The 26,306-nt window shown below is 44.5% G+C and overlaps 1 protein-coding gene and 1 gene segment (V, D, J or C); both read right to left on the reverse strand.

The window, feature by feature from the left end:
- Nucleotides 1-1,020: 1,020 nt before the first annotated feature.
- LOC136949149 (T cell receptor beta chain MC.7.G5-like) lies at nt 1,021-11,818 on the reverse strand. Its single transcript, XM_067243357.1, has 9 exons — nt 11,755-11,818; nt 11,262-11,555; nt 11,030-11,040; nt 3,578-3,607; nt 3,179-3,239; nt 2,335-2,691; nt 2,120-2,146; nt 1,893-1,999; nt 1,021-1,502 (listed from the first exon to the last, which is right to left on the reverse strand). The coding sequence occupies exons 1-9, from the start codon at nt 11,798-11,800 to the stop codon at nt 1,476-1,478; spliced, it is 960 nt and encodes a 319-aa protein (XP_067099458.1). The 5' UTR covers nt 11,801-11,818; the 3' UTR covers nt 1,021-1,475.
- Nucleotides 11,819-12,549: 731 nt separating this feature from the next.
- Nucleotides 12,550-15,026, reverse strand: LOC136949150 (immunoglobulin kappa variable 6-21-like). The segment is given in 3 exon segments: nt 12,550-12,857; nt 14,419-14,712; nt 14,981-15,026. Coding segments are annotated over 3 exon segments (648 nt in total).
- Nucleotides 15,027-26,306: the final 11,280 nt, after the last annotated feature.

Here is a 26,306-nt window from a genome sequence, read left to right on the forward strand (position 1 = left end):
ACAAGAGCACGGTATTAGACTAGAGTGATGTCCATTGTTGGCAACAATCATTTTGTCTTTGACTATCAAATACAGTTAACCTAACATAATATAACCTAGAGTTTATGTAATGAAAGAAAAGAAAATGCACGGGACAGTGCAGATATTAACCTAACTTATCCACCCCTGGAAAAAACTCAGAAAAGATTTGTTAGGGGGCCATACAATGTGTTTTGAATGTAAGCAGGGTTTGAGAGAAATTCTAAATCTTATGAAAGTATTTAGCAGCAGCCCAAGTTATGTCATGGGACATGGGAAAGCATGTCCTAGAGGGGACGTTGTAGGGATGACTGTAGGGCAACATTTCATTTTCTTCAGTGGGATTTTTCTTCTCTCTATTGCAAGAGCACTTCATCATGTTTTCTCACTTGGAAGGGCACAAAATTGGGCACGCTTTTCTCACCTGTAAAAGTACCCTATACCGCACTGCACAGCCCCCCCAGAGTACACCAATGGTACAGATCAAATATTCATTATACAGATCAATATTTATCTATCTATCTAACAGATTGTCATTCCTTAACTCATGTCATTTTCGTTTTAAGACTGCTGGTGAAATGGAAAAGATATGTGGTGATGAAAACACAATACCCAAACTAAATGTCAGAGATCCAGTTTAGCTTAGTGGAAAAAGTCAGACGAGCAATCGTGCCTCGCAGCACTTTGCAGCACTTTGCAGCGCTACCAGGAAACCTCATTGCCGTGTGGGCGCTGAGCAGGGCATGTTTCTCAGAAACGTAGTCACACATCAGAATGAGAACATCTGCTCTGAATATCCTGCTCTCAGGTGCACTTCCTGTGGAAATACTGTAATACAGCTTCGAACACAAGTTGAAGGAGTACTACTTTCCTTCCAGTGGCCTTTGTATCAGTTTGAACTCTCATTGTTGAATTGAAAGTTTCACCCACTCTTCATTCATTTTAAAACGGTATTATTGACTAAATGTCTGAATAACAATAATAATAACTATCACTCAAAATGTATTTTACAACTTTATTAACGATGAAATATCTGAATATGAATTATGTTAGCAGATGCAGCTGCTATGTTGAATACAAACATACACTATTAGGGTTTATTAATTTCCAAAAGCTGGAGTCTTCACAATGTTCTTTCTATACAGGCTTGAGGTTATTTCAGAAATCCCTATTAACAAAGCCCTCTTTACTCTGCAATCATCTCTATATACAGTACATGTCGATTGTTGTATCACTTCTTTATGAACTGTGAGATTTTAGGTTGACAAGCAGGTTTTATTCTATTTACATTACATCTACGCGTCTATGTAAACTGCAGAACACTAGTTGATCTGAAATGATGGGTCATCTAGGGAGACATATTATATGCATATTCTGCATATTATAATCCCACATCAGCAACGCCACACCATCCAGACCATCACCATCCCGGTCAACACAGGTTTCCTGTTCTGGCCTCAGGTGAAATGCTTCCCAGATTTACCCTGTGGAGGAGAGAGGAGACAGGTGGCAGGCACACACCGTCTGCTGTTACTTTCAAAACATTACAGAACCTTTTATCAACTGCCTAGGAATGAGAGAATATATAGGAATCATAATAATGTGTTATTTAGAAGAAGACTGATATAAGCGTAGTTAGGGGGATTTGAACTTCTTGATCTGCTGTTAAAATGCTCTGACCACTCAGCAAACCCATAAATGCATTCATTTAAAATAGTTTCGAAAATAGTGTAGTAATAATAATTTAGGCATTATATTCTTAGTGTGCCCTTTATTGTCAAGGGCTCTTAAGCATACTATAGTATAGCATAAACAGTGTAGTGTTTCCATAGCTGTTGCAGGGGTGGAGTGGTTGGTTAGTGTAGAACAGTCACCTGGAGCTTCCACACGAAGACGACCACGAAGAACCCATACAGGCTGCTTTTAGCGATGAACACGATGTACGCCAGTTTAGCTGTCTGAGTGCTCTTCACGTAGTTCTCTGTGGAAAACAACACACTTCCATGAGCCTGGGTGGCAATGTGGTTTTACCATGGCAGAGTCAAAGATAGTCTACCTCTTTCACACAATTCGAGCTTTTAAAAATATGTGCGAAACATACCTGTTGTCATGCCTCCAGTTGACGGAGCTGTCAGAAACAAAAAATAGCCAACCTTAGATACAGTAACATTCACCATCATATTACATTAAATATATTTACCACAATAACACACATGGCACAGTACCATTACGTTAAGCCTTTATTTTTGTTTTATTTATTTGTATTTCACTGCTTTAGATATATTTTGAAGATCTCAAGTCATTCGTTTAACGTACCTTTATCTCCCATAACAGAAGCTTCAAAGGGTATGTATTCAGTACCATTAAAGAAGAGGACAGTACAGTTGAACTCATTGGAGTCTGTGTACCACACTCCGGCAGGAACTCTCAAGCGGCTGGTGATGCTGTACTTTGTTTTGTTGTTCCACACGGCCGAGTTGTCCGTCCCCACTCCATCGATCTTATTCACGCCATTGATCTTCCAGGACACGCTGACGTGATCCGGGTAGAAGCCGGTGGCCACGCACACCAGGGTCTTCTTGTTTTTGTTGTCTTTTGCATCCTTACACTCGTGTATGGAGGGGGTCAGAACAGTGACGTTCGGTTGGATGGCTTTGTCTGATATATCGGGATCTGCAATGAGGGAATACAAAATTCTCAATACAGAATAATCACATTGTTCTGTAACGCCACAAAATTCTCAATACAGAATAATCACATTGTTCTGTAACGCCACAAAATTCTCAATACAGAATAATCACATTGTTCTGTAACGCCAAGCATTTTCGGGTCAAATTGAAGGAGCATTAAAAAAAGATTTCTTACCGAGCACTGTTAGCTTAGTCCCCCCTCCGAAATAAGCAGGATAACTACCGAAGCACACCACATACGCACTAGCAGAAAACTATAGCCTGCCCGTTTTCTAAGGCTGTTCAGAAAACATTATTTTCGAATGTTCACATTCCATGTGTAGGAAACGATACTACTCTTTCAGATAATCTAACACTTATCCTACATTTGAGACATAGGATTAATAGACAGTTCCAGCATCTGTCATTAACATGGGAATTCATACACCTCACAGCCACAGTTTAAACACTGAAATCTAAAGGTTTCTCACCTAGGACCGTGAGTTTGGTCCCGCCGCCAAAGAAAGCAGGGTCGTAGTTCACACTGATAAACTGCTACAGAAAAAACACCCTGCTTTTCCGTCCTCTGTTCCTCCACATGCCCGTCCGCGTGCTCTTACCTACTGTAAGATCATTTCTCACTATTCTACACAACACGGATATTGATAGAACCTCATATTTTACATCCTGATTCATCTGACCAACAACAACAATTATCAGCTGTATTGTATTCCTGATTGAAGGACAAATGTTTTCCACAAACATTTAACAAAAATAACCTTCCCAACTTCTATCAGCCTTATTCGATCACTGCAAATAGGCTACAGTAGGCTGTCCCTGAGTCATTTATGAGAAAATTAAGTCGTTTTTGTTTATGTCTTACCTAAGACGGTGAGTTTGGTTCCATTCCCAAAATAAGCCTCATTGAAACCCACAGTCGCTAACAGAGATATAAACTCATTCTTCTAGTGCACCAGGATCTGGGCATAGAGCCAAGTCTTGCACATAATCACCGCAATAACCTACTATGATGGCAGAGCACAGGCAGTGCTTCTTATAGTTTATAAATCCTACAAAGCTATATAGGCTACTTTTACAGTTTCAAAATGCAACATCCATTTGTCATTTCAACCAAATGGTCGTAATCAGCTAAATGTTTGTACAATACTGATTATGTTTAGACTGTTACCTTACCGGAAAGCTTTACACACATATCATAACGATTTACAACATTTTTTCTTACCTAAAACTGTAAGTTTTGTTCCAGCTCCAAAGTATGCCTGGGAGTACGAGCACAGAGTGTCTACGCTGTTACAAAAACCGTCTTTACAAATTCTCCTGATCTCACTCTACCTTTAGAAAACGTTCTCAGTCTTTGTGACTCTTTGCGGGAAAGAGATCATGATGAGATCAGAGTATGACCTGACAGAGATCAGCCTTCCTTTGATGCAGTTTATACATACGTAAAATTCTATTTCATTTAATTTTGTACATTTTAGTGTTGTTGTTGATGTTGTCGTTTTTTTTGGTATCTAGCAATCACCATGTCACAATATATCAGTCAACCTGCTTCCAGATTGTCCCAACACATTGTTATTATACAACACAAAGGATTCCAATTTACACTTTTAATCATACTATCCTGTGTTGGCTGTGAACAGAATTGAAAGCAAATCTGGTCTCACCTAGGACAGTCAGCCTGGTTCCTCCACCAAAGTAAGCTTCTCTGCCAGAGTCACATCTCTCCAGACCTCAACTCTAATTCACCCATCTCTCACTGCGGCCTTCCTCTCTCTACAGTACATTTTATCCCAATTGCATTTTAATCATGTTATTCTCTTGACAGACTCCTACAACACCATGATACAGTACAACCACTTTGCCAAACACAAGCGGACACAAACTGAAACGCTAATATTTAAACAACAGAAATATTCAGCTAGGTTTGGGTATTTCAGCTCACCTACTGTACACCTGCAGTTACAACCCACATATTTCACAAGGATTACTCACCCAGAACCGTCAGTTTTGTGCCGGGACCAAAGTAGGCTTGATAATTGGCACAGTGCACAAGCTTAACATCAAAAACGACCAAGTGGAAATCTACAAGCATCCTTCACCATACAGTATCAACCCCCCACATCGCAGTTCAACTACTCCAAACAAAGAGACATTGTGCAGTTTCTTACCCAAAACCGTCAGTTTGGTTCCAGCTCCAAAGTATGCTGGGTTGGCATTGTACACACTGGTGGGGTTTAGCATAATATGCTAACTATGCCCCGTCCTCTCTAACCTCCTGTTCTACAACAGTTCCATCCCTAACTCCACACTAACAAGACCCTAACAGACATGGGAAATAAGGACAAATGTTTTCAAGCATTTTCAACATATTTACCTAAAACTGTGAGTTTGGTTCCGTTGCCAAAGAAGGCTGGTTGAGTGGTCACAGTGTTTTCACACCAACCCATTAGTGGAACTTTTGACAGAACCCAACATCTCTCATGACAACTTCATTATTCTTTCCGGTGTTTTAGATTAATTACAGTGTTGGGACTTTGAAGGAGCTGAACTTACCTAAAACAGTCAGTTTTGTTCCATTCCCAAAGTAGGCTTGACTTCCAGTGTCACATTGAAAATGTCCTCTTCCAAAAAGGCCCAGTTCACTCCAAAATCAAGACTTGGCGGGATGTTTCAAGACTGTTGGTATCCACGACCAACTGAAGAAATGTATTTCTTCATTCCAAACAGAAGTAGATGTTGTGAGACTGAAGGATACAATCACTTGTACCTGTCTGATAGAATCTCCAACAATTCTGCATATTATTCCAAATATTCACTTTTAAAGTTTATTTTGTGAATGTCAGAGGTCTTAGTTGTTGTAGGCTCCATGGTCACTAAGGAAGTCCGTGCATCCCCCCCCGCCCCAGGCCGCTGCAGTGCTCTCCTCTATAGAAGTTGATGGCAGGAGGTTTTTGTACGGCGGCTCAATAGGAATGTATCACCGTGGCCCCCTGTCCCCACGGTGTTAAACCATCACACAAAAACACAGTTTCTCTCTTTTGCAACAGTGTCACTCCTCCCTACCCCCCTCATCTCCACACTCTTCCATATCTACCCCTCCATCTCTCTGAGGCCGGCGCCGAGAGCAGGTGCGCTGGCAGGAGCCTCTGAGGTGGGAGACAGCTCTGCATGGGCTGCTTCTATTTCTGTGAGCGCTAAGAAAAGCAACAGAGAGGAGGGGAGAACAAGGGAGGAGAATAGGAGGGGAGGAGAGGATAGGGGAGGACAGGGGAGGTGAGGGGAGGAGACGAAGAAGGGAGGAGGGAAGGAGGGAAGGACAAAGGGTAGAGGGAAGGAGAGGAAAGGGGGGGAGGAGAGGAGGGAAGGATAGGGGAGGATGGAGGGAGAGTAAGAGAGGAGGAAGGAAGGAGGAAGGGGAGGATTAGCAGGGGAGGACAGGTACAAAGGAGTTGACAGCTGTCACCCTGTTAACACCCCCACCATCTTGGTACAGCTTACATCCAACAATAGGACCACATACAGTACACAGTACTCAATCATACTGAAACATTCCATTGTTTTGGTTAGTATCAATTGTATAAACACTACCGGTACTGCCTGACAGAGACATGGTATGGTTATAAGTTGCTTAGACATCTGTTCCAATCTGAGTATTTAGATGTGATCTGAGATGTTTTAACTTTCGAAACAGTATGTGGATCGTTCAGATTTAAGATGTGCTTTTTTAGTATCTCAAGCAGATTTTTCTAGTTGTAGACTACAGCCTCTGTAATGGAATACAAAGTCTCATACAGTTCAATCAAATCCAGATCAAAAGTTATTCGTATTACTGACCCTAAACCTGTTTGTATTCTCACGTTGAACAGGCCCTCTAAAATGGACCCCTCTGAGAGGTGAGAAGGGAACCAGGAAGAGGAGGAACAGCTGAGTTTCTTTCATTTCGTAATAATAATATATTCATTTAGCAGACGCTTTCATCCAAAGCAGTTTTAACCTGTGACTTCTTGATCTGCAGACAAATGCTCAACTTCGGAACTACAGTATATACTGTCATATAAAACTCTATAAACATTAAAAAAAAAGTTTTGATGTATTTACATACTTCTCCCATAGAGGTCAGTCTATGATCATGATTGAGATTTTTTCTGAATCTGGTTGAGCTGACAGTTGAGACAGCTGGTTCACTGACGTGTTGCTAAGCGACTGTAGCGTGCCCCTCTCCAGCATGGACTGAGGGACTGTAGCTTGCTCCGGTTCAGGTAGACACCTGTGCTATCAGATCTGTCACCTGTCATCAGAGTGGGAAGTCGAAGTTCGATATGAAAATTGATGAGAAGGTTTTTACATAGAAATATAGCAACATAACAATGTAATCAGAATGTTACTTTTTAGAATGACAACTCTGTCTTCATACACCCTCCCGCCCCTCCCCTCCTTCTCCCCCACTTCTCCCTCCTCTCCCCCCACCTAGCGCACCCATCCTTCCTGCCCCCTCCTCCTCCCCCCCCCCACACTCCACGGTGTGGTTTCTAGGTTGTTGTCGCGCCATGTGGCTGCTCTGAGTCAGCGTGCCAGTAGTAGAGGCACAGAGATACACTGCAGAGTCCTGGCCCTCCAGCTGTCTGATCTCCAGGGAGGAGTAAGTCAGGTTAGGACGAGACATGGCATATCTGGGTCCAGCCTCCACGCTGGACACATTCTTGCCCATGGAGGACGCAAGCATGCGCATGTGGCTGCCTGTCTGTTGGTACCAGAACATAAGTACCAAAAAGTTGCTGTCATCGTGTTCACAGTCCAGAGTCACGGACTCCGCTTGACGTAGCGCTGCGTGTCGGGGCCTCTGCTGAACATTCACAGCTGAGCAGAACTCTGGGAAATGAAATAACAGCCATTTAGTTGTTGATTGAATGTTCTGGAATGCATGTCTATGTCACACTTCAGTTTGTGGAAAGTCCTCTATCTGAACACACTCTTTAGATGGGCACATAACCCGCTGTGTGTGAGAAGAGGGTTGCTATTACCGGCAGTGAGGTGGAGAGCTACTAACACACAGAGCAGCTCCATGGCGTCAGAGAGAGAGAGAGTGAGAACGTCCAGGTCTCTGTTCCCCAGCCCTGCTCTGCCTCCTCCCTTGCATCCTCACTGCCTCCCCATACCTGGAGGGAGGTCGTCTACTGACATCACCAAGAAACTGATACACACGGGAGGTGTGTGTGTGTATGTGTGTGTGGGGGGGGTCATGTGGTCACGCCTCAGAGACAGGAAATTCAGACGTTGCCGGATTTTAGCAGTTGTGTGTAAAAATGATGTGTGTTGATTTAGCAGAGCCTTTCATCCAAAGCAAAATTTGGCAAAATTGCAACCTCTATGTGGTTGCAATTGTGGTCCTGTGCCCAAATGCTCTCCCCATGAGCTATACCCATCCCCATACTCTACCACTGAGATATACTGAGTGAAAATCATGTTTAATACGAGTATAATACGCGCCACTAGACTCCCTTCTGTTCTCTACCAACGATGTCTTTACTCCTCCCCCGGGGCGGACTGGGGGAAAAAAGTGGCCCGGGAGCAGTGCCGGTCCTAGCACATTCCGCGCCCTAGGCGAGATGTATCAACAGCACCCCCCCCCCTCCCCCCACCGGGGCCGCTAAGCGAGGTGCGCCCCCGGGCCGCCCACCCAAACGCAACACGGAGATATGACGTGGCGCGGTTGGCGCCCTCTGTTGGTTGTGCGGGAGGGTTAACTTGCGAAAATGCCGCCCCCTCTTCATGCCGCCCTAGGCGGCTGCCTAGGTCGTGCGTTCGAGCCCAGTGAGTGGCGAACGAGCTTTGTCGTGACGGAGCGTGGCTACAGCTATTACATACCCGTCACACCTGCACGGCAATGAAAATTAAGCACAAGGAACTTATTGGATGAGTAGGTGTGGTTTTGTAAAGTATGACATCCAAAATCCTCAATAAACTCCAGCACATCCAGAACTCCGCCGCACGTCTGCTCACTCACACCCGCTCCCGTGACCACATCACCCCCGTCCTCCAGAACCTCCACTGGCTCCCCGTGCCACAACGCATTCACTTTAAAATCCTTCTTCTCACTCACAAAGCCCTTCACAACCAGGCCCCCCACTACCTCACGACCTGCTCCACCACCACACTCCCTCCCGCTCCCTCCGTTCCTCTGATGCCAACCTCCTGTCCACCCCACTCAGGACCAAGCACCAAACCTGGGGTGACAGAGCTTTCTCCATAGCCGCTCCCTCCCTCTGGAACTCACTCCCCAAACCCATCAGAGACTGCACCAACCTGTCAACTTTTAAATCATTAGTCAAAACACAACTTTTTAGATCTGCTTTTAATGTGTAATTAATGCTGTGATTTTATATGATGTCCTTGTTTTATGTTTATTTTAACCATGTACCATTTTAACCATGTACCATTTTAACCATGTACCATTTTAACCATGTACCATTTTAACCATGTACAGCGACTTTGAGAACTTTGAAAAGCGCTATATAAATAAAATGTATTATTGGGTGTGCTCAAGCCTTTGGCGAGAGCACAACCTTTGTTCTCTCACATATATATTTATTTATTTATTTATTTATTTATTATTTTCGCCCCCCTAAGGATCAGTCAATATTTGGACTACATACACAACGGCGGTGTCAAAAGGTTCGTCTTGGTAGCGATTGCGTTGGTTGGTTATTTACGTTCCGTTGCATGGTTTAAGTAGAAATTGCGTTTTTGTGGTGAAAAGTGAAGCTAACGGTGGCTAATTTGCTAGCCACAGTCACTGACGTTACTAACGGCACTACGTCACTAACGTCACGAAAACACGCGTGACTACCTGTAGCAGAACATTCGTTTCACATCTGTTAACTTGGGGGATAGCTAGGCTAACTATAGCTTTACTGCAAGGCAGCTGCAGGAACGCCACAAGCAAAGAGGCCAGGGTGATAACTATTTACTCATTTTACTTTGTGATGTGAAACACAATTATGAAATGTAATGTACAATATTATCTGATATTATTAAGGAAGTAGGCCCACATCTACTTTTGGAAACGGTAGTCTACTATTTCACTGAAGCATTAGCATCATGACATTAGCCTCTGTTGCCCGGGCAACACATACTACAGTGGTCTATGATGCATCTGTTTTCAATCTTTAAAATAAACATTCCTCACAAATACATTTTCGTTGTAGGATTTATTATGACATTACATTACAAGTAAACGATTTGTGGGTGAAATTATCATTACCTGTGGTTTCAAACCAGTGTTGCTCACTGCAATGCTGTAGCCTACGCGAGACACTACAAAAACATCTACACAGCTGTAGGAAGTCAAACGGCGACAGAACATGTTCGGCACTCCCCTTACTTAATCAAAAGTCTATCTAACTACTAACCTGAACTTCATTGCCACAGCCTAAACGTTGCCAATCTGTTCATGAAAATAATTAATTTCAGCCTAAACCGTACAACGGAACGTTAAATCCAATTCAACTAACGCAATCGCTACCAAGACGAACACAGCAGTAGTCTACTAGTACTGTACCGTAGTAGTACAATTTACCGGGGCAGCTTCTCCACACAGGGCTATATCGCATTTTGCGTTGTTACTGACAATGATCGCTACCAGTGAGCTTTTTATGAATGAGCGATTTTCCACTAAATAAATGTCAAGCTTATTTACGTTTTGGGGGGCATATTTTCAGTTAGCAGATGGGACTGTCTGAATCGCGATTCCATCTTCTACTGCCGGGTAACGTCGTATAATAATTTTCAAAGGGGGTTCTTTATTAATGAATGAATGCAATGAGTAGGCTACATGCCTGAAAATATCACGAGAAGGGAACAACTTAAAATGACGTTTAAGTCATAGAGATTAGGTCAATTTTTACACCGGTCTGCCAAATTTATTCGTTTTGATTCAACGATGATGCTGCCTCTTGCAGGGGAAATGAGAAGACATCTATTTCATTCTACACTTCACTCGTATTTTCAGTTGTAAATGAGCAGCAAAAAAAAATGCCTTTAAATCTATTTAATCTTTATAAATAATAAGTATGCATTTTCATATAAAATATACAGAAATCAGTTGTAAAAATGTCATTCAAAAACGGACCCCTGTGCAACCGACGCAAGCAAGCACACCCTACAATTTCCCCAGAAATTGTACCCTCTCTAGTTATTATTATTATTATGACTCGTGGATCCTCTAGAGTGGCTAGTTCATGCTGTCACATCAGTTTTTGTGGACATTGTTGACAAGACTGAGGTGGCTGTAACCCATCTGCCTCCTATGCTGGCCCAACAACCTCAAAACCTTCTCCTCCTCTATCACAATGAAACGCCCCTCAGAAGGTTCCCAGCTGAACATACAGACAACCGCGCCGCCAACACACCGTTACACCCGCCCGCTCACTACCAAAACCAGAAGAGCCACAACACCTTCCTGCACATCTCTGATCAGCCTTTCATGCATTCTAATGTCATTAGCCTCAGATGATGTATTTGCATGGCTCCCAGTCTGCTTTGCAGCACTGTGACTGGCAGCACAGAGGTAGGTGCTGCTGTCATCCGGAGACAGCTCTGATATCCGCAGGGTGAAGCTGTTGCTGGACGTGTCGATAGAGGGCTGGAGGCGGCCCTCGGGAGTCTCGTACTCCTTGGTGAGGTACTCTATCGGAGCCCCGGGGCCAGCCTGGCGGTACCACAGCATGGTGTAGCTGCTCATGCTGAAGCCGGGACCCACGCTGCACTGCAGGGTCACCTGGTCTCTCTGCCCAGCGTGGAGGACAAGGTCTCTGGGTGCCTGGAGGACCGTGGGGCCTGAACCCTCGCCTACACAACACCAAAGAAGAAGAAACAGCATTCAGGAGATCAGGTAACAGATGTGGAGGATGGAAACATTCTCGAATCTGTGGATGAAATATGATTTAAGTATTTCCAGTTTAGTATGCAGTACTGTGCATGCTCCAGTACAAGTTGTGTTAATTGTTTTGTGTGCAAAAGTACCAGAACATTCCTTTTCTGCACTCACATGAGTAGATCAGAGTCAGAAGAAGTCCCAGGACTGTGACTAGCATGTTGCTGGTAACCACTTCCCCTGCTGAATGATGTTACATCCACACCACGGTCTCACCAGTTCACGGTAAACCAGCTGGCAGGTCACGTGACCAATAGTTGGTGTTGCTTGGAGATTAGCTCTTGCTCTGTGGTGCCGTGTGGCTCTTGTGTCTGGTGCAGTGAGGTGATGGATCAGTGACATGAGTGTAGTAATGCAGGGTCTCGCTGTGTTAGGGTCTGAGGGTTGGTGCTTGGTAGGGGTACTGTAGGACATGAATCTGAGGATAGGCTTAAAGGACAGTTCAGAGGTTAGAGTATGTGAGTGCAGGTCAAGAGGTTGCAGGTTAAAATACCTTTTGTACGTCGCTTTGGATAAAAGCACCTCCTGGATTAATATGTTACATGACATGCTCAGTTATAAAGGAAGATGGAGGAGAGGTACAGAGGTTAGAAAGACTAAATGAGTTGGGACTGGCTCCAGCGTAAAGTTACGACCACTCAGAAGGCTCTCCCTCACTCCTCATGAGAACACGAGACTCATTTCACTTTGTTGTCGGGGAACGTTGTGAACAAAACTAATGTGAATTAACTCCCAGTATTTTGATATATGCTATATGATATACATAATTCACACTGAGAATACAACTTTACCAATCCCTCCACAGAAACGTCTAAAACAAAACAACCAAACTCCCTAACAGCAGTGAGGTGGTTTTCCTGTGTGACTGAGCGCACCAGGGTTTTGGTGAGGCGGTGGCATCAAGCCACATCACTGTGTACTGGCAGCACAGAAATACACGGCCGAGTCTGCAGGAGCTGCGCGGGGGAGGAGGAGCGCTCCTCTCAGGGTGTCCTCTCTGGTGAGCTGGAAGCTCTCCTGGAACTGACCCTCGTAGCTGGGATCGGAGGTCGCATAGCTGTACCCGATGAGGGTCATATCCCGAGCGACAGGTCGCTGCTGGTACCACAGCATGAGCAACAAGTTGCTGTCGTCATGGCTACATGAGATTTTTACCCTGGCGTTCTCCGTAACCATGATGGACGGAGACTGCTGGAAGGTCACGCTTTTCACAGCACCTACGGAGATAACAGGGTGAACACAGAGAAGGAGACAAACAGAACAGGGAGAGAGAAAGCAATGTATTTCACCAGCATACCTTTTAATAAAGGTTTTACATCTCTTGAAGCAATAAGTTAGAGCTTTGGTAGCCTGAGGAAAAGCTTACATGGAAATAAGATGAATAAACCGAGACATCTCAGAACAATCATGGCCACGAGGGCATCAGCAAGTCTGGAGAGACTCACAGTTAGACACCTCTGCTGTCTGTAGAGACTCACAGCTAGACACCTCTGCTGTATGTAGACTCACAGTTAGACACCTCTGCTGTATGTAGAGACTCACAGTTAGACACCTCTGCTGTATGTAGAGACTCACAGCTAGACACCTCTGCTGTATGTAGAGAGACTAACAGTTAGACACCTCTGCTGTCTGTAGAGACTCACAGTTAGACACCTCTGCTGTATGTAGAGACTCACAGTCACCAGATAGAGATGTTTAATCCCTAACCACATACTCCACATGACAGCATCTGGGCTCCCTCTATTGTCGTTGACACGTTATTGTTGTACTATACTAATGATAATAACTTACATTTGTTGTGCCTTTCAAGACACCCAAGGGCGCTTTTCACATAGTAAGGCAACAGTAATTTTGTCCTTGAAATGTTATTGTTGCACTATGTAATATAGCTGAGATGTTATTGTTGCTGGTACTATGTAATATAGTTGAAATGGTATACTATGTAATATTGTACTTGAGATATTATTGGTGTCCTGTGGTGAATATATATTATTGTTGAACTGAGATGTTCTCAGACTTTTTGGGGCCAGGGACCCCTTACAGGGGAGAACATTTTCCAATGACCCTTCCCCCCCCCCCCCCCCCCCCCCCCATAGTCGTACCACCCATTCAGCATACCCTTTTTGCTCTTAAATGGACGCAATGTTCTTGTTTTATTGGTGCAAATGGTCCCCATCTGTAGATTATTATATGTTTTTTCACTTTTTAATGATACAGCAATTTTATAATTTATGGCAAATTATGTCGCGGACCCACTTTGAGAACCACTGCTGTAGTGAATATATATTATTGTTGAACTGAGATGTTACTTTGCATTGTGCCTGATAAATACAGACTGTTCCTTGACTCTAACCCCCGAAATAAAGTTAGATTAATGTAATTCAGATCTTTGATCTGCTGTATTTTCAAAATGTAGTATTTGTATGTCATTTTGGATTAAAGCATCTGCTAAATGAATTACGTGTCAAGTAACACAGATACATGACCCATGTTGTCCTGTTCCTCATGGCTACAGAAAGTTCTCATTCATGAGGATTTGTCTATGGTTGGTTTCTGCCCAAACATGTACTGGCTTTAAGTCAGAATTAAAATAAATCAACAAAGTATTTTTTTTTTTCTCTGGAGGTAGATAAGGTAACTGCCTATTTAGGAAGACACACTCTTTTCCACCACCAGTGAGCAGGCTGGGCCATGAACAGCAGGTGTCAGAGCCTCCTGGCACCCTCCCAGGGAGGGATATTGTCTCAGAGCTCCGTGACTCTGCAGCACCGTGCTGACTGGCAGCGCACAGATACACCGCCTCGTCAGTAATGCGCACCGCCTCCACGGCCAGAGACCACATCTTTTTCTCCGAGCTTGACACTCCAAAGCCAGAATCAAACCCAGGTTCGTAGCTCGGAGAGCCAGCTACGAGAGTAGCCATCAGCACGGGCTCCTTCCCTCTCTGCTGCCTGTACCAGAACATGTAGGGATGGTCTGTGTTGTTCTGGTAACAGTGCATCTTCACCGAGGCGTCAGGCTGGCTGGAGATGTAGCCTGGCCACTGGGTGATCAGCACAGTCTGGCTCCAACCTGAGGAGAATCAGGAGTTAGACACTCAGAACCGGAGGTAGATGAGAATCAGGAGTTAGACACTCAGAACCGGAGGTAGATGAGAACCAGGAGTTAGACACTCAGAACCGGAGGTAGATGAGAACCAGGAGTTAGACACTCAGAACCGGAGGTAGATGAGAACCAGGAGTTAGGTCCAAGTGAGTCTCAAACTTTTTCTGTCACAAGCACAAGACAAAGAATGAGGTAATTCAGTGGTGTGAATGCAGAGGGTGAATGCTTGTTGTACCTGTGTGCCAGAGAGCAAATACACTGATGGTGAGGGCTGGGAACATGTTGACTCAGTCAGAGACAAACAAAGTATAAACACTGACAAGTACAGAACACGGCAGGCATGCAGGAAATAACATAATCAGTTCAACCACCACAGTAAAACACGTCACTTCCTGAATAAAAATTGTACAGAGGAGCACACATGCACCAAATAAAAGCGAATATTTATGAAAAGAACACTTTAATCGTGCTCCGCAAGTGCAATAGTCAGTCCTACGGAAACAAACATCATAAAGTGGTTATGTTGAGGAAGTGGGGCATCTTTAGCAGTGCCCTCGACTGACTGCACAGAAGGACTCTATAGTGAGCCTGGGGATGTGTGCATGTACACGGTCCTGGAGGCTGTTGTTGGCTGTGGCTCCAGGCTGGAGAGGGCAATGTACAGCATGCCCAGAGGAGGCAGGACTCCACCATGGGCTCATAGCGCTATGAGCAGGGTGCGAATTACAGGGGGGTTTGACCCCCCTAATTAAGACTTGGACCCCCCCCCAAAAGAGGTAAAAACAACAGGTCGGGGGGGGTCGATAGAGAAGAAGTTGACCCCCCCCCCCCCCGATTGTCATTGTATAGAATTAAAGGGGAGTCAGGTGGCTGAGCGGTTAGGAAATCGGGCTAGTAATCTGAAGGTTGCCAGTTCGATTCCCGGCCGTGCCAAATGACGTTGTGTCCTTGGGCAAGGCACTTCACCCTACTTGCCTTGGGGGAATGTCCCTGTACTTACTGTAAGTCGCTCTGGATAAGAGCGCCTGCTAAATGACTAAATGTAAATGTATAATTCGCACTCTGGCAATGAGGGAGATCCAGTGGCGGTTCTAGACAAATTTTACTGGGGGGGCCAAGGGGGGGCCAAGGGGGGGCCAGTGTTTAATCAGAGGGGCACATTAAAAAACAGAAACAAATGATATTTAAACATTAAATACTTTAATTTAGCTTTACATTAAAATCATACAAACGGCTCTGGCTCTCCCTCTTCCAGCTCCTCAGCTCTCTCAATACCTTGATATGTTTCTCTAACTTTTTTATTTACTGGGGCAAAAAAGGCTGCAATGTCCCTTCCTCGTTTCATGATGACTACTAGAAGAAGAAAAACGTGTAAAAAAAAAAGGGGCCCCTGTAGGCCCCCGTGTAGAAACGCCCCTGGGGAGATCAGAACCACAATCTCCCACACAAAAGACCACGCACGAATACAGTGAGCTAAAAGCCACGCACTCTTGGTTAAGTTCCATCAATCTTTGCCATTAAACTAAAGGGTTAGGGTTAGGGGGGGCGCTCGTGTTAAACCTGGGGCGCCTAGGGCGCCAAATGTGCTAGGACCGGTACTGCCACCACACTATCAGTGCAGTTTTAGAACGGTGGTGCCTTGTCAGGCGTGTGGCTTTGGCACACAACTTTTTGTCACAGAGGGAACAGAGATGTAACACTGTGCTGACTCGCTGCACAGAAATACACAGCACTGTCATCTGCGGACATGTTGGAGATGACCAGGGCGGCCTTGCCCTTAGAGTGGCCCGTTATGTTGAAGCGTCCTGAGGGGAATTTCTTCTCCAGGTCTGCGTTTTCATAGTGTAGCAACCCAATCAGCTCCACGGCCCCCTGGCCATCTCTTTGTTGGTACCACAGCATGTAAGGGTAGTTGTTGTCACCGTGGTGACAATCGAGCCGTCCCTGATGGCGTTGAGGCGTCACCAGAAGATGCTGAGGGGTCTGCTGGATGATGAGGGCTGAGAGGACTTCCTCTGCAAGAGACACAGAGACAACACCAGCTTAGAGGGCCAGGGTGGAGAGACACTTCCCTGGACAGGAAGGGGATGTTTCTGACACACTTACCTGTAAGGTAGAGGGACAGGGAAATAAACACAGAGAGGAAGGCTGAGAACATTGTGTGACTTCCGAGACAGCTAGATGTATTTGAGCTTCATGAATTCAGTTGAACGGTTCTCAGTTGTCATTAGCAGATGAGTGGGTGGTAGATAGACAACTGCTGTCACCATCTGGGTTCAGCAGTAGGCTGGTGTTTAATGAGAGAGGGGGAGGAGGAGAGAGGGGGAGGAGGAGGAGATAAGGGAAGAGGAGGGGCGGTAGAGAGGGGTTTTGTGTAACGTGGAGAGAGGAGCTGCCTCACCGTGCTCTACCCACAGCACAGTAGTACACAGCGCTGTCCTCAGCTCTCACTGCAGACGCCTCCAGGAAGCCCTCGGCCTCAGTGTCACCTGACATGGTGAAGGGTTCTGGAGCACCTTCTGTGTTCCGGAACATACTTTCTAGAAACTGCAGCTTGAAGGACAGGAAGCCCAGGAGCTGAAGCTCCTGCCCAGACCCCTGCCTGTACCAGAACATCTGATCGTATTTTTTATCATGGTGGCTGCAGGTGAGGTTGATGGCATCTCCTAGCTTCACAACAAGTTCCCGTGGCGACTGTTGAACAAAGTTTGTTGAGAAGCCGGATGCCGTGGCGATCCAGAGGAGAGGGAGGACAGCTCCCAACAGTTCTAACCCGGTACCAGTCCTGACCGTGGGACAAGATACAGAACCTCCCCCTGGGACCCCCAGTCTCCAGACACAGGCCACCACAAGAGCTGTAGTCATGGTGATTGTCAGCTTCAGAGAGAGGGGAGTAGATTAGAAACACACCTAAACTCAGTTTCATCTTTAAACTTTTTGACGTGGGAGGAGCTAGGGGATCTAAACTCTATTGGATCTTCATATTTCCTGGTGTGGGAGAGAGTTATAGCTGCTACAGCCTCACAGCTAGTGTTGTGCTACTGCTCTCTACTGGATGTGTTTAATTACTGTGTTGATAAGAAGGAAGTGATGTTCCAAGGTAGACATAACATTACAGAATACCGTGAGTTAATTTAGCTGACCAAACAAGTTGACCAGTGCTGATGTATGGTTGTTGTGAAGCACTGAGCCAGACTCATGAGAAGGTAAGCCGAAGGTTTTTTAATAGCTCCTTTTGGGGTAAAACAAAAACAGTACTAAGGAAAATGAGAACTATGTCGGCGTGTCTCTTCGGTCTTCACGGGTCGTAGCCTCTGGCTCGCCTGGTTCAAGCGTTAGGGTTCTTCTCTCCTTGGGGTGAGTCTGTGTAGCATAAAACATGTCCACATCAACCACCATATCACCCCTTTTTGTCCCCTTTTGTACTCACCAGGAGTGGGGTAGATGAGCAACAGGTGTGCCTCGTTGAGGCTTTGCGTCAGTAACGAGGCCAACGGGCTGCCAGGCCCATGGCTGACAAGGCCCCCTTGTCACAGTGTGTGTATTCAGATCTCCATTTGATGTTTTCAAAATTTATTCGTAATTAATTTCTTTTATTTATCATTTATTGAGTAAAGCCAACTGACGGTGGGCCCTAGGCCTCTTTTTTTAAAGTGGACACACAATAAAAAAACACACAATAAAAAAAATACATAATTGAATACAGCAAACAGAGTTCCAGAACGTAAACAGCCATCTGCGGCCATAGGAACAACAAGAGCAGACATTATGATCTGCCACTTGCAATACACAAGCAAACCTACACCAGCTACCCTACACTAGCTAACCTACACTAGCTAACCTACACCAGATACCCTACACTGCTACATGGATCTCATTGGTGGAGACAGGATATGATATCCCTAGTGATGCTTTCTGTCTCTATCTCTTTTCCTTCAACCCACTCTATCTCTGTCGCTCTGCCCCTCTCTCTGTCTCCCTCTTTCTATCTCCTCTGAGTACATTACTGTTAGTGTGGTTTGATACAGGTGTGCTGAAGGGCCTGTTAATCACTGAAAGGTTTTTGTATAGCGGAGCTGAGCTCTGTACCACTGTGTATCTGGCTGCACAGAAATATCGTCCATCATCTTCAGGTTGCCTCAGTTTGAGGAGATGAAGGTAGGCTTCTTTCGCACCATCTCCACTCACATCGAAGAGGCCCTGATATGGAGACTCAACAGTGGGATTTTTTAAGAAAGCATACCCTACTAGTTTCAGGGCAGTGTCTCCCACTGAGCGCTGGTACCAGAGAATAACATTGTAACTTGGAATGTTATGACTACAGCTCAGTTGGATCTTCTCTTCTGGCTTCCCCAGGAAAGTAGAGGGAGTCTGGTTCACCTCTTGACTGAGTGACACTCCTGTGGAAAGAGAAGAAGAGTAAAACTGATTTATAGAATCCCTAGAGCTTGCCACACGGATTTGATTATTCCTGTAAAACTACAACACTACAGTTTAAAGTCATTTTAGTAGCAGTGTGAAAGTGTAATGTCCTGTAAGGTCAGCAGGCTTACCTGTGATCCAGAACAAAGGAACAGAGAAGATAGTGAGAAGTCTGATCATGGTGACCATCAGTGCTGAGCCTGGGGGACCAACTGAGGACTTAGCATCAATTCCTGGAGTTGGAGCAGGAACAGGAAGTGATGTCATCTGACTGTACTGAAATGATGTTGATGGATCTAATTCAGACCTCAGATGCAGGTGTTTCACTCTGACACACAAACCACTCCCGGAGGAGAGAGGAGGGTTTTTGTAGATAACAGAGGGGATCTGTAGCACTGTGCATAGCTGGCAGCACAATAATAAACTGCACTGTGGTTGTTTACACTCAGTTTCTTAATGAGAAGAGAGGCGTTCTTTGCCTTGTCACCACTGAGATCCCCAGTGAAACTGAAATGTTCTTCATTTGAACCTTCAAAGTTTGGAGTCCCATAATTCAAATACCCGATGAGTGTGAGAGCTGTGTCCCCTGGTTTCTGGAAGTACCAGAGCATCATTGTATAATCTGTTTTACTGTGGGTGCAGACGAGCTGCACAGTATCTCCATCTCTGCTGAGGAGATCAGAGGGAGTCTGGTGGACCTCCACAGTCTGACACACACCTGGACAGACAGAGAGAAGATATTACCACCACATGAACACACACGACACAACACTCTATTACAATATAGAAATCATTCACATTCAGCATATCTAAACAGTAATGACTCTGAGAGGGATATATAACATTTACCGGTCAGGATGAAGAAAATCACTGTGCCTATGAGACATGTGATCATGTTGACTCCCAATCCAGAAATGTTCAGGGACTCTGAGGAACTCTGAGCTCTGGTGTGATCCAGAACAAGACTTCACCCCCAGCCTGGTGCTGGAGGACTTGTTGAGCTGTAACTCCACCTACAGGACAGATGACAGATGTATATTTGTGATGACGATACCCATATCCCCATTACACACACATTGTCTATGTTTTCATTGAACAGCTTTAATCTAAAGCATCACATTCTGGGGGTTATTTGAACCTGGCATCTCTTCATCTGCATTCAATTGCTCAACCACTGAGACATACGTATCACCTCTTTGTACTTGTTTGGTTAATACATTCAGTGTGGACGTGTTGGTTAAAAACATTATAACAACTGTAAAACCATTCAGGTTAGGATGGAATTATTTACAGAAGTGTATTATTATTGCTTGTTGATGATACACTATTGTCAGGACACCTATTCATCTGTGTAGCAGACAGAGGTGTAAAGAAAGACTGTTGTCCCAATTCAGACTCGATTAAAGGTCCGGAATTATGAACGCAAATATGTGAAATCTCTACATGTAATTATAAGGAATGTCACAGGTGACCAATAAGCACCAGTTGAAAGCAATGTCATGGTTAATTTATGGCCAGTGCACGGTCTCAAAAACAACTTTCACATTCAAAGCAGTCTACCACCCTCTATAGACTAATATCTGTAACTACCCATCATGCATCGCATTCTCTCAAAGTAAGAACCCTCAACAGAAGTAGCATCTGTAGTTGTGATGACGATATCCATCTCCTCTGAGTACATTACTGTTATTGTGGTTTGATACAGGTGTTCTAAAGGGCCTGTTAATCTCTGAAAGGTTTTTGTAGAGCGGAGCTGAGCTCTGTACCACTGTGTCATATAAGCTGCACAGAAATATTGTCCATCATCTTCAGGTTTCCTCAGTTTGACGAAATGAAGGTAGGCTTCTTTGTCACCATCTCCACTCACATCGAAGAGGCCCTGATATGGAGACTCAACAGTGGGACTTTTGTATGAAACATACGCTATTAGTTTCAGAGCAGTGTCTCCCACTGAGCGCTGGTACCAGAGTATAGTGTAGTAACTTGGAATGTTATGACTGCAGCTCAGTTGGATTTTCTCTTCTGGCTTCCCCAGGAGAGTAGAGGGAGTCTGGTTCACCTCTTGACTGAGTGATACTCCTGTGGAGTGAGAAGAAGAGGGTATTACTGTAATAATGATTTATACAATTCTTAAAATTTGCCATACAGATTTGATTATTCCTGTAAAACTACAACACTACAGTTTAAAGGTATTTTTGTAGCAGCGTCGCAGTGTAATGTCCGGTAAGGTCAGCAGGCTTACCTGTGATGCAGAACAAAGGAAGAGAGAAGATAGTGAGAAGTCTGATCATGGTGACCATCAGTGCTGAGCCTGGAGGACCAAATGAGGACTTAGCATCACTTACTGGAGTTGGAGCAGGAACAGGAAGTGATGTCATCCCACTGTACTGATATGATGTTGCTGGATCTAATTCAGACCTCAGATGCAGGTGTTTCACTCTGACACACAAACCACTCCTGGATGAGAGAGGAGGGTTTTTGTAAAGAACAGAGGGGATCTGTAGTACTGTGCATAGCTGGCAGCACAGTAATAAACTGCACTGTGGCTGTTTACACTCAGTTTCTTAATGACAAGAGAGGCATTCTTTGCCTTGTCATCACCGAGATTCCCAGCAAAATTGAAATGTTCTTCATTTGAACCTTCAAAGTTTGCAGTCCCAAAATTCAAATACCCGATGAGTGTGAGAGCTGTGTCCCCTGGTTTCTGGAAGTACCACAGCATCACTCTATAGTCTGTTTTACTGTGGGTGCAGACAAGCTGCACAGTATCTCCATCTCTGCTGAGGAGATCAGAGGGAGTCTGGTGGACCTCCACAGTCTGACACACACCTGGACAGACAGAGAGAAGATATTACCACCACATAGACACACAAGACATAAAAACACTTTATTACAATATAGAAATCATTCACATTTAGCATATCTAAACAGTAATGACTCTGAGAGGAATATGTAACATTTACCGGTCAGGATGAACAAAATCACTGTGCCTATGAGACATGTGATCATGTTGACTCTCAGTCCAGAAATGTTCAGGGACTCTGAGGAGCTCTGAGCTCTGGTGTGATCCAGAACAAGACTTCACCCCCAGCCTGGTGCTGGAGGACTTGTTGAGCTGTAGCTCCACCTACAGGACAGATGACACATGTATATTTGTGATGACGATACCCATCTCCTCATTACACACACAATATCTTGGTTTTCATTGAACAGCTTTAATATAAAGCATCACATTCAGGGGGTTATTTGAACCTGGGTTTTCTTGATCTGCATTCAATTGCTCACCCACTGAGACATATCACTTATTTTTACTTGTTTGGTTATTACATTCAGTGTGGACATGGTTGGATAAAAACATTATAACAACTGTAAAACCATTTGGGTGAGGGTGGAATTATTTACAGAACTGTATTATTATTACTTGTTGATGCTACACTATTGTCAGGCCGCCTATTAGTCTGTGTAGCAGACAGAGGCGTAAAGAAAGACTGTTGTCCCAATGCAGACCCTCTTAAAAGTCCAGAATTATGAATGCAAATGTGTGAAATCTCTATATGTAATTATAAGGAATGTCACAGGTGACCAATAAGCACCAGTTGAAAGCAATGTCATGGTTAATTTATGGCCAGTGCACGGTCTCAAAAACACATTTCACATTCAAAGCAGTCTACCACCCTCTATAGACTAATATCTGTAACTACCCATCATGCATCGCATCCTCTCAAAGTAAGAACCCTCAACTGAAGTAACATCTGTCGTTGTGATGACGATATCCATCTCCTCTGAGTACATTACTGTTATTGTGGTTTGATACAGGTGTGCTGAAGGGCCTGTTAATCTCTGAAAGGTTTTTGTAGAGCGGAGCTGAGCTCTGTACCACTGTGTAGCTGGCTGCACAGAAATATTGTCCATCATCTTCAGGTTGCCTCAGTTTGAAGAGATGAAGGTGGGCTTCTTTCGCACCATCTCCACTCACATCGAAGATGCCCTGATATAGAGACTCAACAGTGGGATTTTCGTAATAAACATACCCTATTAGTTTCAGGGCAGTGTCTCCCACTGAGCGCTGGTACCACAAAATCATTTTGTAACTTGGAATGTTATGACTGCAGCTCAGTTGGATCTTCTCTTCTGGCTTCCCCAGGAGAGTAGAGGGAGTCTGGTTCACCTCTTGACTGAGTGACACTCCTGTGGAGTGAGAAGGAGAGGATATTACTGTAACATTGAATGATACTAACCTTAAATCTTGCCACACAGATTTGATTAATCATGTAAGGTTACTCCACTACATAAAAGCATTTTAGTAGCAGCGTCAAAGTGTAATGTCCGGTAAGGTCAGCAGGCTTACCTGTGATCCAGAACAAAGGTACAGAGAAGATAGTGAGAAGTCTGATCATGGTGACAATCAGTGCTGAGCCTGGAGGACCAACTGAGGACTTAGCTTCACTTCCTGGAGTTGGAGCAGGAACAGGAAGTGATGTCATCTGACTGTAATGATAAGATGTTGCTGGATCTAATTCAGACCTCAGATGCAGGTGTTTCACTCTGACACACAAACAACTCCTGGAGGAGAGAGGAGGGTTTTTGTAGAGAAGAGTGGGGATCTGTAGCACTGTGCTTGTCTAGCAGCACAGTAATAAACTGCACTATCTTCTGACAGAGACAGGCTTCTAATAGACAGTGAGCCATTCTTGGTTCCACTCCCACTGAAATCACCCGTCATTGTAAAATATTTTCCGTATGAATCCTCATATGTGGGACTCTGGTAGTTAATATATCCAATCAGTGTGAGTGCTGTGTCCCCTGGTTTCTGGAAGTACCAGAGCATCACTCTGTAGTCAGTCTGGTCGTGGGTGCAGACGAGCTGCACAGTATCTCCATCTCTGCTGAGGAGATTAGAGGGAGTCTGGTGGACCTCCACAGTCTGACACACACCTGGACAGACAGAGAGAAGAGATTACCACCACATGGACACACAACACTTAAAAAACACTTTATTACTATATAGAAATAATTCACATTTAGCATATCTAAACAGTCATGACTCAGAGAGGAATTTATTACATTTACCGGTCAGGATGAAGAAAATCACTGTGAATATGAAACATGTGATCATGTTGACTCCCAGTCCAGAAATGTTCAGGTACTCTGAGGACCTCTGAGCTCTGGTGTGATCCAGAACAAGACTTCACCCCCAGCCTGGTGCTGGAGGACTTGTTGAGCTGTAGCTCCACCTACAGAACAGATGACACATGTATATTTGTTATGACGATACCTGTCTCCTCATTACACACACAATATCTTGGTTTTCATTGAACAGCTTTAATATAAAGCATCACATTCAAGGGGTTATTTGAACCTGGGTTTTCTTGATCTGCATTCAATTGCTCACCCACTGAGACATATCACCTCTTTTTACTTGTTTGGTTATTATATTCAGTGTGGACATGGTTGGATAAAAACATAATAACAACTGTAAAACCGTTTGGGTGAGGGTGGAATTATTTACAGAAGTGTATTATTATTGCTTGTTGATGCTACACTATTGTCAGGCCGCCTATTCATCTGTGTAGCAGACAGAGGCGTAAAGAAAGACTGTTGTCCCAATTCAGACCCTCTTAAAAGTCCAGAATTATGAATGCAAATGTGTGAAATCTCTATATGTAATTATAAGGAATGTCACAGGTGACCAGTAAGCACCAATTGAAAGCAATGTCATGGTTAATTTATGGCCAGTGCACGGTCTCAAAAACACATTTCACATTCAAAGCAGTCTACCACTAGCCTGGCTCTGCCCTCCTACGTACTTCCGCTCAATTTTGATTTTGCTTCTGTACTAGGTCTGGCCATGAGGTAAGTAAGTCAGATGTCTCCGGTTAATTTTCTACCGGCCAATCAGCGAACAGAGGGAGTGGCTGTCGTGCGCTAGTTTGTGTTGTAGTTCCGTAATGGCGGCGGAGAAAGATGCAAGCGAAGCCATTCGGTCCGTTGTGGCAACGCTGCCGAATATCCATAAGCTAAAGCCAGAGCAAGAACAAGTTTTGCTGAGTTTTGTTGGTGGCCATGATGTTGTGGCCATCCTCCCCACGGGGTTCGGGAACAGTTTGATTTTCCAGCTACGGCAGCTAGCTCTGTTACAGTAGTGGTGAAGGAATTGGCTAAGGCAAACGCTAGCGATTGGTTATGGCAGATCAGAGTGGCTCTGGGCAGATCCAATAGTTTTAAACTTCAACAGAGTACCCGCCTACAAGGAAGTCAACGCTTGTCAATGGAGCGAGGCCAGACTCTCTGTACAAATGAAATGTACGAGAGTCTGGTTAGGACCAGGCTAGTCTACAAACCCCTATAGATTCATATCTGTAACTACCCATCATACATCGCATCCCCTCAAAGTAAGAACCCTCAACAGAAGTAGCATCTGTAGTTGTGATGACGATATCCATCTCCTCTGAGTACATTACTGTTATTGTGGTTTGATACAGGTGTTCTGTAGGGCCTGTTAATCTCTGAAAGGTTTTTGTAGAGCGGAGCTGAGCTCTGTACCACTGTGTAGCTGGCTGCACAGAAATATTGTCCATCATCTTCAGGTTGCCTCAGTTTGAGGAGATGAAGGTAGGCTTCTTTCTCACCATCTCCACTCACATCGAAGAGGCCCTGATATGGAGACTCAACGGTAATAGTTTTGTAATAAACATACCCTATTAGTTTCAGAGCAGTGTCTCCCACTGAGCGCTGGTACCAGAGTATAGCGTAGTAATTAGGAATGTTATGACTGCAGCTCAGTTGGATCTTCTCTTCTGGCTTCCCCAGGAGAGTAGAGGGAGTCTGGTTCACCTTTTGACTGAGTGACTCTCCTGTGGAAAGAGAAGGTGAGGGTATTACTTTAACATTGAATGATACCAACCTTATATCTTGCCACACAGATTTGATTAATCATGTAAGGTTACTACATTACAGTTTAAAGGCATTTTAGTAACATCATCAAAGGGTAAAGGGCCGTAAGGTCAGCAGGCTTACCTGTGATCCAGAACAAAGGTACAGAGAAGATAGTGAGAAGTCTGATCATGGTGACCATCACTGCTGAGCCTGGAGGACCAACTGAGGACTTAGCTTCACTTCCTGGAGTTGGAGCAGGAACA

This window comes from Osmerus mordax, chromosome 9 (genome assembly GCF_038355195.1).
Source record: "Osmerus mordax isolate fOsmMor3 chromosome 9, fOsmMor3.pri, whole genome shotgun sequence".
NCBI lineage: Eukaryota > Metazoa > Chordata > Actinopteri > Osmeriformes > Osmeridae > Osmerus > Osmerus mordax.

Coding starts and splice junctions, on each gene's coding strand:
- LOC136949149 (XM_067243357.1), bottom strand. CDS start 11,800: ATGCTAGTCACAGTCCTGGGACTTCTTCTGACTCTGATCTACTCAT. Junction 11,556..11,754: donor TCTGACTCTGATCTACTCAT/GTGAGTGCAGAA, acceptor GGTGTTGTGTAG/GCGAGGGTTCAGGCCCCACG. Junction 1,503..1,892: donor TCTTCGTGTGGAAGCTCCAG/GTGACTGTTCTA, acceptor TCTCCTCCACAG/GGTAAATCTGGGAAGCATTT.